The sequence below is a fragment of the Cyprinus carpio genome, chromosome A15 (genome assembly GCF_018340385.1).
Source record: "Cyprinus carpio isolate SPL01 chromosome A15, ASM1834038v1, whole genome shotgun sequence".
Lineage (NCBI taxonomy): Eukaryota > Metazoa > Chordata > Actinopteri > Cypriniformes > Cyprinidae > Cyprinus > Cyprinus carpio.
The window spans coordinates 23,818,451-23,833,450 of NC_056586.1; the positions used below are offsets into that span (position 1 = coordinate 23,818,451).

At 33.4% G+C, this 15,000-nt stretch overlaps 1 protein-coding gene across 1 annotated transcript in view; it reads left to right on the forward strand.

Moving 5' to 3' along the window:
- The window catches only part of LOC109110641 (endothelin-converting enzyme-like 1), a 37,379-nt gene that overhangs the window by 12,079 nt on the left and 10,300 nt on the right, over positions 1–15,000 (forward strand). The window contains 2 exon segments of the mRNA XM_042771601.1: positions 2,455–2,579; positions 12,613–12,835. Of these exon segments, the coding sequence (XP_042627535.1) occupies positions 2,455–2,579; positions 12,613–12,835 (348 nt within the window).

The following is a 15,000-nucleotide window of genomic DNA, read 5'->3' on the forward strand; positions in this document are numbered from 1 at the left end:
TCTCTCTCTCACACACACACACACACACACACACACTCTCTCTCACACACACATTCACTTGTATTTAGTGTGTTTTTGCTGAAGTAGGTAGATGACTCGCAAACAAAAACAAACTTATAAAAGAATTTACTACCAACTCATATTCAAAAATTAACTATATAATCAAATAAAAAATTTACTACAATCATGTAAAAACATGTAAAATGTGCAGTTGGATTGATGGCGAATTTAAGAGCTCAAGTTTGTGTTTATTCAGATTGAGTTTTGCTTTAAATACATTTGTTTGGCCATGGCATTTATTACAATAAATATTGTTTATAATGATTAACACTCAGTTTTATTTTAGTAACACTGAAATGCTATTATAGTTTTTATCAATATTTTAATTAAATTTGAATTACTTTTTATTTAAAATAAAATTTAATTCCAGTTAAAGTTTTTGTAATTTTGTTGTGTTTTTTAAATTTATTTTTTATGTCTACGTAGTTTTTAATTAATTTCAGATTTCATTTTTCATTTTAGTACAAGACGTTGCACTAAATGAAAATGAGAAACTTTGCCTTGGCCATTAGCTAGAATAAAATACATTAATTAAAATACTGTGCTGTCAAACGATTAATCGCGATTAATCACACCCAAAATAAAAGTTTTTGTTTACATAATATATGTGTGTGTACTGTGTATATTTATTATGTACATATAAATACAAACACATACAGTATATATTTTTAAATTATTTACATGCATTTACATGTATATATTTATATTCATATAATTTATATTATATAAATATATTTAATGTATAAACATAGCATATTTTTCTTAAATATATGCATGCATGTTTGTGTATTTATATATGTATACATATATAAAATAAAAAACACACTAAACACACACAAAACAAATAATCATTAAACATTTACATTTATCCATTTAGCAGACACTTTTATCCAGGCTAACATTTTTTTTTAACCTAACATGTGTTCCCTGGGAATTGTACCCACAATCTTTTGCACTGCTAACACAATGCTATACCACTGAGCCACAGGAACACTACTAAACTAGTTTTAGTTAACTATAATAACCCTGATGCCACTGTATTTTATGTTTGTTTTATACTTATTTTTCATCGACACTTCTTAATACAAATTAATTTGTTTGATAACTTAAAATTACTGAAAGGAACAAAAGTATGTTTATATAATTTATAAAAGTTTTGTTTTATTTAGATGTTTTATAAGGGTGCTCCGATCAGGATTTTTACCGATTGTCAATCACAGGAATCAGAATACCGATCTCTCTGAAGACTTCTATTTATCATGTAGAATTATTTACAGTGATGCTATATACATTGCTTATTCATGCACTGGTCAATGTTGTGATTTGGGGCTTTTCATAAAGTGTTTTTTTTAAGACTAGTGGAAAGAAAACATTTATGCTTTATTTATGACACTTTATCGATTTGTGGTGGTAGATTTCAATTATAATACATTCCTTTAAAGAGATTTTTCTCCACTTCAGCAGCACTTACATACACCAAAACTTAGAGTTTTATTACTCTCTATATTCTGAAGGATTTTATAGAAGGGTTTGTTCATATATCATTCACACTGATTTACACAACATTTTATTCCTAAAAACATGTCGAAATTTTTTTTCCTGACTGCTGACAGTGTTTTCTGATTTATAAACTAATAAAAAGATAAATCCAAAATCCCCTCAGTAAAAACCTTTAACTCTAATATGTCAACAAAATCACTTAAGAATTTTGAGCCTGAGTTTATCCAGTGTTCAGATCTATTTTCTACAAATGTATGCAGAGTGCATATTTAATTCGATAATGCATTATTTTAAATGTAACATTTCAGAAAACTTTTAATACAAAGAAGGTTTGCAATTCACAATATAATCAATCAACTGGGGAGATATAGTGAAATCTATTAGTGAACTTTTTTATCCTATTCACCTGTAGTGTCTTGCTTTGAATGATTGAATTTCAGTTGAGCAGAGGTGTAGGAGAGAAATAAATCAGATTAAAGCACAAGATTTATCCAAAAAGGTATTATTGATGCAGACAATATAAAGAAAACAATGATGTTGAACCTGTTGTCAGAGAGTGAGATAAAGAGCAGGTTTATATGCACTGAGAGTCCTGAAGTTCTCCGGGTTTTGTAAGAATAATGGACTTGTCTGATTCATGGTGATTTTCCTTCAGATAACCTTCTGCTTCACAGTAAAATTAGAACGCAAATCGGCAAATATCTGGATCTACAGGCCAATCCATTTTTGGCAGACGAGATCCGCTGTTTAAAACACAGTACACATGGTCCCTAAATGAAGCATAAATCAATACGCAAAGGGCGGATGGCACAAGCTAGAGTTTTACTGGCTTCTGTATTTCATTGAAAGAGCCACTCGAGAGAAGCATAAACATTGCCATCTCTTTCTCTGTAGTTCCACTGGAAGCGTTTGTTGGACCGGATCTTCAGTGATAATTTCTCTGATGAAGAGGAGATCGTAGTTTTGGCCACTGATTACATGCAGACGGTGTCAGACATCATTAAAACCACGTCTAAACGGTAAGAGGTTTGAAAGAGTCACGGTGTCAAATTGAGAATTTTCTGATAAAAATTACTATTTAAAATGCAATTAACTCATCATCCTTGTAGCCAAAATGTATTATTATTGGTTGAGCAGAGTTGGTGTATAAAGAAAACAGATGCGATGTTGATTATGTCCCGAGAGTGATATAAACGAGCAGGTTTATATGCACTGAGAGTCCTGACTGTTCTCCGGGTTTTTGTTAGTAAAGGACTTGGTTTGAAAAGTTGTACAAATCCTTTTTTGGCAGAACGAGATTAGATTTTCAATGATAAAAATTACTATTTAAAATGCAATTAACATTTTTTTTTTCTGAGCATGTTTGTATGGCTGCACCTTGTAGAAAAATGTATTGGTAATTGTTATTTTACTAAAAAAAAAAAAAATAATTAAAAAAAAAAAAAAAAAAAATAATTGAAAAAAAAAAAAAAAAAAAACACAAAGAAAAAAATATTGGTATTGTAAAAAAAAAAAGCAGATTTAGTGATAAAAAAATTTAAATTGTGATTTAAAACATGACTTATATTTTTTAAAATTGCATTTCATTCATTCATTCATGCATTTATTATTTTTTTTATTTATTGCTTGCTTGATATGCTTGTTTGTTGGTTTGCACAATCTGGCCAAACCTTTGTGATTTATATATCAATATTGCTAAAAAATAATAATAATAATAATACTTAAATAAAAACACTAAATAAAATAAAAAACAAAATAAAAATTACTGAATAAAACTAAATAATAATTATTAATATTATAAAATAAAATAAATGAAAAATGCAATTGTGATTTAAAATGCGAAATTTTAACTTAAAATTCGATTAACTTTGTTGTTCTACACAATGTTGTGCTACACAATTTGGTCCAAACTCTCAATATATTATAATATTATAATTTCTAAATAAAATAGTAAATAAATAGTAAATAAATATTTAAAATAAATATTTAAATTAAAAACAAAATAGATATTACTTTTGTACTGTTTCAGTTTAAGAAAAAAGGATTATGGGTAATTTCGTAATTTTCAATGTAATCAAGATAAACCATTGCAGAACATGTAGTGCATTTATTATTTTAATTAAATCACAGGATTCTTGAAAATGAAAATGAACATTTAGTGAAAATGTCATGGTAAAATGTCTCACAAAATGAGTTTAAAATGATGACATATTAGAGCTAGTGGTAAAAATGAAGACAAAAAGAACTGCAACACTTTTTGACACATTTTCAGAGTTTTGCAATATAAACCAGTGTGTGTGTGTGTGTGTGTGTGTGTGTGTGTGTGTTTTTGTGGCTTTATTTGAGGTGTCACTGTTGGGTGAACACTCATCTGTCCCGTGGCTGATTAGAATCGACCCACAACGGCCTCACTTGTTTACACACACACGCACACACACACACACATACACACTCTCTCTCTCTCTCACACACACACACACACAGCAGTCAAGTGCTTGATGTGACAGGGTTAGTGTGTGTGTAGCTGACAGGTTTCTCTCAAGGGAGTCTCTGTGTGTGTGTGTGTGTGTGTGTGTGTGTGTTTGCACTACCGGTCCGTCCACTGTGTGTTTGTTGCAGCTATATTTCTTTTCCGTTTGTGTGAGAATAATTGAATTTACTTGAACTTTCTTTTGTCTGTCCATCTCTGTCTTTCTCTCTCTGTCTTTTCTCTTTCACACTGACTGTGTCTGAAATACTGATGAGAATTTAGCTGTTTCCACTTAAATGTGACTGACGGTTCTAATGATTTCATCAACATTTCCTTTAGTACTTAAAGAATACTGAATACTTAACAAACTTACTTAAAGGTATATATATGCGAACAGATATTCACATAGAAAACAGCTCTTTTAGATTCACAATTTTTACAGTATTTTTGATCAAATTAATGCAGCCTCGATGAGCAGAAGAGACTTCTTTCAAAGACATATAAAGTATTGCGGACCCCAAACTCACGAACGGAAGAATACATTTTGTGAGATGAACTTTAACCATAACTAGTCTATAATTTCCCTCATGAGTCTTAAAAGTGGTGGAATGCTTTCAGTATTAAAATACTTTATGATTTCAGGAAATCGTCTGATTGGATGTCAGTGATATTTGTGATTTCTCTTCTTTTTCTTGTGGAAATGTCAAGTCATTTCATCCCTCTCGTATCTTTGTGTAATAATACATCATATCCCATAATATTCTCACAATGACCCCTTCCTTCATAATCACTGTTATTATAATCACCATGGCGATGCGCGGCTCTCCCACCAATCGGCTTTCATCAGGAGCGCCACGGGAGCAGAGACAGAGAAATGACTTTTATTCTGCTCTTTGTTCTGGCGCTTTGCTGTTTTTAGCTCTTTCTCTTCACGTCCCTCCTGGTGCTTTTCCTTGTGAAGGACCAAAACTTCATTCTCATCAAATGCTTTTTCTTCGGCGCTGAAGGAACCGGAGGCCTGGCGCTCTGCTTTGTGCTGACTGTAAAATAACTATAGAAAGTGTTTTAACATCGCTTAAAGCTGCGTGTGTCGCTGTGAGCTGCTTTCGCTTCACGTGCCACAGTCAGCAAAATAAGACCAAAAACTTGCATGTTTGACTCAACTTTACAAAACGTTGAGTCAAAATATTGTATGAATTTAAATGTGCATGTTAATGTACAGTTTTATATATTTAAACTGTTTTAGTGACAGATTTAGGTATTTTTCATGAATACACATATGCATAAAGATAATACAGTTATAGCAAAACTAGACAGACAGTCAGACCAATAAAATAAAATCAATAAATAAAATAAAATAAATTTTGACTGTTGACCGAGAAAGCAGGTCAGATTAATTTGGAAAATAAAATACTTTTTAAAAGAAATTCATATATTTGAAATAAAGTAAAATTCTGTATAATAATTTTAAACGCATTAAATTAAGATATTAGTTTGGAAAATAAACAAGTTGAGGTATTTAAAATAAAATAAAATTAAATTAAATCAAACACCAAAACAAAAAAACAAATCACTTCATCATACAATCCAATCTAAAAAAATAAAAAAAAAAAAAAAAAAAAAAAAAAAAATGTTTACTGTTGACTATGAGAAAGTAAGTCAGATTAGTTTGGTTATTAATTTATAAATTTTTGGTTTGGTTATTAATTTAAGCCAAATAAAAGTACATCTATAAATAAAAGTAATTATCTAAAATAAGTTTCAATATTTTAAATAAAATTAATATTTAAAATTACATAAAATACAAAATAATATTTTAAACAATAAAAATTAAATCCTGGGATAAAACTAGAAATGAGTAATCACTTAAACTTGTAATTGTAATAGTTTTTTTTTAGTTTTTTTTTAAATAATTATTTTATTAAAATAGTGTCTTTCTAAACAATGTCTGAATCTATTACTAGCACTTCTTGTGTTTATTTACCTCTTATGATGAATCGCTTGTAAATAAAAGTGCCTGGTAAATTAATAAATGTAAATGTAAATATGAAAAGTAAGACTAAATATGGCAGTAATAATAAAGAGCCAAAGTTTTCTGCATCTCTCTGCGGAGTTTGACCCGTTTTGTCCGTGTTTGTTCTCTTGTGATGATAAAGTGTTATTTTACTTAATGTATATCTACATAAACAACCATCATTCATTCATGAAAAAGAATTTATTTACGCTCCCTGCTCATACGACATGCTGATCTGATTCTGTCGTTTTCTTTCAGTGCTGTTGTTTATCTGTGTTTTTATGGGTAATTAAAAGAAAATAGTTTGTTGGGTGATGATTGGATTTCATCTGAATGCCGCTCTGTGCTTTGAGAGGCTGTTGAGCCAAAGGACGATTTAATGGCTGTAATTATGAGCCGACGGTGAGACGCTGTGGGTACGGGAGCAATGAAAGCCTCACACACACACACACACACATGTAGAATGTTAATGTGAATCAGTCATTTTTATCCCTGTGAAAACTGAAGCTGTGTTTCAATAACTTGCGCTGGAGAACAGGATTCCTGGAGTTTGATGAACTGCTTGTTTTCACACCTGCATCATTCAGTGTCTGTCTCTCACTGCTCCTGTATTACTGTCAATTTCATTTCACGTTAGAGTGGTTTGTTGGCATGAATAAACAGCACTTTTCTGCCAAAGCATTAAAAAAAAAAGAAAGAATGAAGTATATATATATAGTATATATTATAAGATCTATATATATATATTGATTATAGATATATATATATATATATAAAATAAAATGTATCCAAAATAATTTAAATCATTCTGACTATGAAAAAGTCAGATTAGTTTAAAAAGTAAAATAAAACATTTTAAATAAAATATTTTAAATAAAATTAACATTTATAATATAATAACAATATTTTAATTAAATTAAAATATTTTAAATAAATACAATTTTAAATATAAATTAAAATGTTTAAATAAATATATAATATTTTAACCGAAGTAAAATATTTTAAATGATTTTTTTTTTTTTTTATGTTGATGTTGACTCTAATGTACGTCAGATTCGTTAACTGAAACGTTAAACTACGAAATAGGTGTAAATCAGCTTGTTCGGTAGAATATTAAGGGGAATATCTGCCTTGCCCCCAGCCCCCTACGGCGAAAAGAGTAACCAGATTAGTTTGTAACGAAAAAAAAACATTTTACAAGATAACATCGAGGCCTCTTTGAATCAAAACATGCCATCTCACGGCTTACACTACACACACTCTCTCTCTCACCACACAACATCTCACACACATTACACAATGCACAGACACACACTCTCTCTTCACACAACACACAGCCCACACACACGTACCCCCACGTCACACCCACACACACACCACACACACACAAGTACACACACGCACGCACACTCTCTATTCTCTCAGCACACACAATACACAAGTACATACACCACTCACACATGCCACAGACAAAACACACACACCTCTCTCTCTCTCACACACCCACATTCACAACATGCCACCGACCCCTCGCCAAAAGGGAAGGGGACACACCCTCTCACACACACACACCACCCACGTACACTCACACACACACCCACACACACACATGTTAATGTACAGTTTTATATATTTAAACTGTGTTTAGTGACGAGAGTCTCAGTGTGTATTTTGCATGACTACGACGCTATGCATATCAGAGATATACGCTTATAGCAAACTAAACAGACAGTCAACCAATAAAATAAAAATCAATAAATAAAAATAAAATCATTTTGACTGTTGAACGCGAGAAAAGCTGTCCAGATGTCCTTTTGGAAATAAATACTTGTTTAAAAGAAGCATTAAATTTTTGAAATAAAGTAAAATTCTGTATAATAATTTTAAACGCATTAAATTAAGATATTAGTTTGGAAAATAAACAAGTTGAGGTATTTAAAATAAAATAAAATTAAATTAAATCTTTCACCAAAATGAGCAATCACTTAATTTTAGCATTCAAGCTATTAAAATAAAATACAAAAAAAAAAAAAAATGTTTTCCTGTTTGACTATGCATACGTAAGTCAGTTAGTTTGGTTTAATACCTTGTATCATTTTTGGTTTGGTGTAGTCATTTACGCCAAATAAAATTACAATCTATAAATACAGTAGTTAGCTAAAATAACTCATTTACAATTTTTTAAAATCAAATTCAATATTTTAATTACATAAATTCCAACAATCTATTTAAACACTTAAAATTAAATCCTGGGATAAACTAGAAACGAGTAATCCACTGGTAAATTGTGTAATTGTAATAGTTTTTTTTTTTAGTTTTTTTTTTAATATAATTAGTTTTGATTTAAAAGTGTGTGCGATTCGGAATCAAAGGTCTGACTCTATGACTAAACACTTTCTTGTTTTTATTTACCTCGCTTATGATGAATCGATTGGAAATAAAAGCCTGGTAAAACATAAGTACTACAATGTAAAATGTAACTATGAAAAGTAAGACTCATAGGGCAGTCCGTAGGAATAAATAGCCAAATGTTCTTTCTCTGCATCTCTCCGGCGGAGTTTGACACTCTTTTTGTCCGTGTTTTGTTCTCTTGTGATGATACAGTATTTTACTGTATGTGGAGTTGCAGAAGCATCTTCTAAATTCCTTCAGGAGAATGGAAGTTATGGTTGGCGGCGTGTCAGACTACCATTCTGATGTGTCGTTGTTGTTCAGTGCTGTTGTTTATCCTGTGTTTTAATGGTAATTACAAGAATATAGTTTTTTTTTGGTGATGAGTTGGAGTTTTCATTCTGAATGCCGCTCATGGCTTGAGAGGCTGTTTGAGCCAAAGGAGGACGATTTAATGGCTGTAATGAATGAGCCGACGGTGAGACCCTGTGGTACGGGAGCAATGAAAGCCCCACCACACCAACACTGTTATAATGTTAATGTGAAGCGTTCTTTGTATCCCTGTGAAAAACTGCAGCTGTGTTTTCAATACTTGCGCTGGAGAACAGGATTCCTGGAGTTTGATGAACTGCTTGTTTTCACACCTGCATCATTCAGTGTCTGTCTCTCACTGCTCCTGGCGTACTGTCAATTGTCATTTCACGTTAGAGTTGTTTTTGTTGTCAATGAATAACCAGCAACTTTTCTGCCAAAGCATTAAAAAAAAAAGAAAGAATGAAGTATATATATTATATATATCTAGATATATATCGATTATATCTAATTATGTATATATATATAGATATAGTAGATATAATACTAAAATGTAAAAAATAAGTTACATCTTCTGACTATGAGACAGTCAGATTAGTTTTAAAAAGTAATTCATAAAACATTTTAAATAAATATTTTAAATAAATTCACATTTATAATCTAATAACAAGATTTGGGGGTAATTAACTTAAAATATTTTTAAATAAAGTACATGTTTTTATATATACATTAAAATGGTGTTCAATAAATATATAAGATTTTAACGCGAAGTTAAAAAAATTTTAAATGTTGTGTTTGTGTTTTATTTTTATGTTGACGTAAATGTAAGTCAGATTAGTTAAATGAAAGTTAAACTAAAATATTTTAAATATAATGTAATATTTAAGGGAATTTTGACTACGAGAAAGTAAACCAGATTAGTTTGAAAAAAAAAAACATTTTAAAATATGAAATCATTTTTAAAATAGTTGAAACTAAAAAAACAAATAAAACATTCACACCTAAACACAAAACACACACACTCTCTCTCTCACACACACACTCACACACATTCACACATGCACAGACACACACTCTCTCTCACACTCACACACACACACACACACACACTACGTCTACAACGCCACACACACACCTCACACACAACGACACACCACACACACACACACTCTCACTCTCTCTCTCTCTCACACACACACTTACACACGTACACACACAGTCACACATGCACAGACACACACACACACTCTCTCTCTCTCACACACACACATTCACACATGCACAGACACACACTCTCTCTCACACACACACACACACACACACACACACACACACACACACACACACTTCTCCTCTTTCTCCGTCCTCTCTCACACACACACTTACAACTCGTACACACACACTCACACATCACAGACCCACACACACACGCTCTCTTCTCATCACACACCATTCTCACACATGCACAGACACACACTCTCTCTCACACACACACACACACACACACACACACACACGTACACTCACACACACACACACACACACACGCACTCTCTCTCTCTCTCACACACACACTCTACACACGGTAAACACACACAGTCACACAATGCACAGACAGTTATACACACACCACACACTCTTCTTCCTCACACACCGGGTCACACACTCCACCATTCACACATGCCTCAGATCACACACTCTCTCTCCACTGCACAACCACACCACACAACACACACTCTCTCATTTTACACACATCGACACACACACACACCCCACAGTACACACACACTCACACACACACACACTCACACACACCCTGAACACTCCTATCTTCGACACACACAACACACGTCTCACAACACGTAACACAACACTCATGTCACACATGCACCAGTACACACACACAACACTCTATCGCTCTCACACAAAAAACACAACTCACACTCACTCCACGATGCACAGACACCACACCTCTCACACACACACACACTACCCTCCCCCACGCAACCCCCCTCCCAGATTGCATCCAGTCCACACTACACTCTCTGCACTACACTTCACAAGCGCACACCTGTTCTGAACCGGTTGGCGTCAGTGTACTCTAGTTGTTACTAAATCTGAGTATCTTACGTGATGTTCGTTGAGCGTATTAGGACGTGTGTCCTCCGTCTTGCACTCAGCTTCAGCAAACGACCTGCTTCCTTATGTCGTAATGAGCTTCATTAGAAATCAATTAGCCTAATGCTTTGTTACTCGGTTCCCCCGTCAGCTATGTACTTTAGCATCAGCATTAGAATAATCGTTGCGTTAAAGCTCGTTAATTAAATATCATCGATCTACTTCCACCCACACCTGCACAAACACACATCACACACGCACACACATGAACGCGCCAAACCACACACAGCACACAGACCACACCGCGCACACACAGAGAATACAACAAGCAAACCCGTCGTGTGTGTGTGTGTGTGTGTGTCTCGTCTGTGTGTTCTCTCATTAACTGCTCCTCTCTTTCGTGTCTTGCTGCCAAACCGTGTTGTGATTAAAATGCTAACATCATGTGTCGCACCTTAAATATCCCATAAGACCACAGCTGGGTCAAACCGTGTTGTGATTAAAATGCTAACATCATGTGTCGCACCTTAAATATCCCATAAGACCACAGCTGGGTGATGTCATCTGTGTGCCTGTGTGTGTTTGGCTGTGTGTGTGGTGTGTGTCGTGCTTGTGTGTGTTAATGTTATGTAAGTGTTAGTGTAATGTGTACGTGTGTGTGTGTGTGTGTGTGTGTTTGGTGTGTGTGTGTGTGTGTGTGTGTGTGTTTGTGTGTGTCTGTGTGTGTGGTGTGTGTGTGTGTGTGTGTGTGTGTGTGTGTGTGTGTGGTGTGTGTGTGTGTGTGTGGGTGTGTGTGTGTGGTGTGTGTGTGTGTGTGTGTGTGTGCCTGTGTGTGTGGTCTGTGTGTGTGTGTGTGTGTGTGTGTGTGTCCGGTGTGTGGGGTGTGTTGTGTGTGTGTGTGTGTGTGTGTGTGTGTGTGTGTGTGTGTGTGTGTGTCTGTGTGGGTGGGTGTGTGTGTGTCTTTGTGTGTGTGTGTGTGTTTGTGTGTGTGTGTGTGTGGTGTGTGTGTTGTGTGTGTGTGTGTGTGTGTGTGGTGTGTGTGTGTCTGTGTGTCTGTGTGGTGTGTGTGTGTGGTGTGGTGTGTGTGTGTGTGTTGTGTATGTGTGTGTGTGTGTGTGTGTGTGTGTGAGTGTTGTGTGTGTGTGTGTGTGTGTGTGTGTGTGTGTGTGTGTGTGTGTGTGATTGATGGGGTTTGACTGAACACAGACAGGATTAAATGCTGTTGTATCTAGTGTTACCTGAGGTTGTTAGTTTTGGCGCCTTTATTGGCATCGAATTGCAACATAGCTTGACAGTGACAGTCTACTAGCATTCAGTAGTTTGAGGTTGGTAAGATTTTTTAATGGTTTGAAAGAAGCCTCTTCTGCTCATCAAGGCTCCATTTATTTGATCAAAAATACATTAAAAATAGTGAAAAATTATTATAATGTAAAACAGCTGTTTTCTGTGTGAATCTCTGTTAAAGTGTAATGTATTTCTATGATGCGCAGCTGTATTTTCAGCATCATTACTCCAGTCTTCAGTGTCACATGATCTTCAGAAATCATTCTAATATGATGATTTACTGCTCAAGAAACATTTCTGATTATTATCAATGATGAACACAGTTATATTTTTGTGGAAACTGTGATGCATTTTATTTTTCAGGATTCACAGATGAATAGAAAGTTCAGAAGAACAGCATTTATTTGAAACGGAAATCTTCCGTAACATTATAAATGTCTTGACCCCTCTCTGTTTTTCTCAGGGTTCTTCATAACTACATGTTGTGGCGTATCGTGGCGGCGCTGAGCGAGCATCTCTCCACGGCGTTTCGCAGCACGATTCACGATTTCTCGCGCGAGATCGACGGAGGCGAGCGGCAGCTGGATCTGGAGCGGCTGTGTCTCAATCAGGCCAACAAACACTTCGGCATGGCCCTCGGCGCGCTCTTCGTCCAGCAGCACTTCTCCTCCTCCAGCAGAGCCAAGGTGAGTTCATCAGAAACTCCTCAAACGAGTCCGTTCTTGTTAGACAGCAAGATTATTAATGAACGCAGAGCGTCTCGGGTCAAGGAATTTCTTAAGATAAATTCTAAGGATGTTCTTGGGTTCAGTCTTGTCAAGCACTCACTGATCAACTCGATTAAAATTCATAACAAGCACACACACTTTTTTTAATGCAGCGTGTATTTTAAATAGTTATTTTGTGCTGAATGCTGGTGAGAACTGCTGTAGTTATAAATGTAAAAATTATCCCTGTTTGAGTCTGATTTTTAGAGCTGCTACTGAATTTAGAAAAAAGTATAATAACTGATTATTGGTTGTTATTATTATTATTATTGATCATTGGGGTCACTTCAGAGGAATCATGCACATCCCTAGTAAAAGTGTAATATGTGTTATAAGTAGCTAGTGTTATGTTAGAATGCATTATAATTTAAACACAAGACAAGTTTGAGGTTCACCAGGTTAATTATAGTTAACTAAAACTAAAACTGAAGCTAAACTAAAAAACAAACATTTTTGCTGCTTGAAATAACATAAATCGTAACTGAAAATAATAAAATAAAATAATAAAATAAATAAATATTTTTAAAATAAAATATTTTAAAATAAAATATTTAAACCTTATTTGAGCTAGTTGCCAAGGAAACATTTCTCACTTTCATTTAGTTTAACTTGATACTAGAATTACAAGCTAAAACTGAAATTTCTATAGACATAGAAAAAACTACTAAAAATTACAAAAATGCAACAAAATTACAAAAACTTTAAATTTAAAATTAAATATGTATATATATATATATATATATATATATATATAAAATGAACTTCAAGAATTTATTTACGATGATTTTTAAATCATTCTTTTCAGGAATTTAAATTCCTCTTACATTCTTAAGGAATGTTTTTTTTTTTTGGAATAAAAAATATTCTTAAGTATATATAGAAAATAAGAATAAAGTACATAAATAAATATTAAAACAACTTTTTTATTTTATTTTATTTTTGTTTTTGATCATTTCTGTGCTTTTTTAGGTATTTTCCCACTTTGTTACACTTAAATATAATGTAAATTACTTTGTTATATGTTATGTTATATATGTTATGTTGATGTTATGATTATGTCTGTTATTTAGGTATGTTATGTTTGTTATGTTATGTTATGTTAATATAAACGTATTTGAACTTAAATATAACGAAAATTACATTATAACATCTTAAACTATCTACAACCTGAGACTTTTCTAAGAAAAAATCCAAAAAAATAAATTAATCCCAGATCAATCTGAGATTTGGTGATGATATCTTCTTAAACGTGTGATTACTGGGGACTTTTTTCAGGAGAAACATCTAAGCTTCAGTCTCCACTTCATAGAGATATTGAGAGACTCATTTCTAATTTTTTGCGTCTCATCTTCCTCTGTCTTTTCTAATGCAGGCGATCTATTTCTCTTCCAGCGGCCCGGTGTTTGTTTAGTTTCATCCCGCTTCCTTCCTTCCTTCCGTGCTCTTCTCAGATAGATGGAATGATGGATGGATCAGATCTTTCGCTCGCAGATGGTTTGCGTGGCAGGGTGTATAGATCTGTGGAAATCCTCAGTCAAAATGTCACTTTCGTCAGACGAGTGCAGACTTTTGCAGTTTTTTTTTCCAGCTTGCTTTGAGTTTCCTACTGTTTCCCAGCGCAGCAATCCTCCAGACCTCTTTAAAGTTTCTATTAAAGGAATTCTACATCCACAAATGACTTTCTTTCTTTAGTGGAACACAGAATGTTCACGTTGCTCTTTTATAAACACTGTTATTCAAAAGTCTCTTCTGCTCATCGAAGCTGCATTTATTTGATCAAAAATACAGTAAAAAATAGTATAATATTATTACAATCTAAAACATCTGTTTTCTGTGTGGATATCTGTTGAACTGTAATTTATTTCTGTGAACAAAACTGAATATATGGGACAGGGATATTACAGTTCACTAAAACTAAACCATTAAAAAACTTTTTCTTTACTTGCAATAAAATGAGCATAAACATGTTTTATTTCAGCTAGCGGTTGAGGCAACATTTCTTGTTTTTGTCTAGTTTTAATTGAAGTACTAAATCAGCTGAATTACTGTAAATAAACGAAAACGAATAAATACAAAATTGTTAA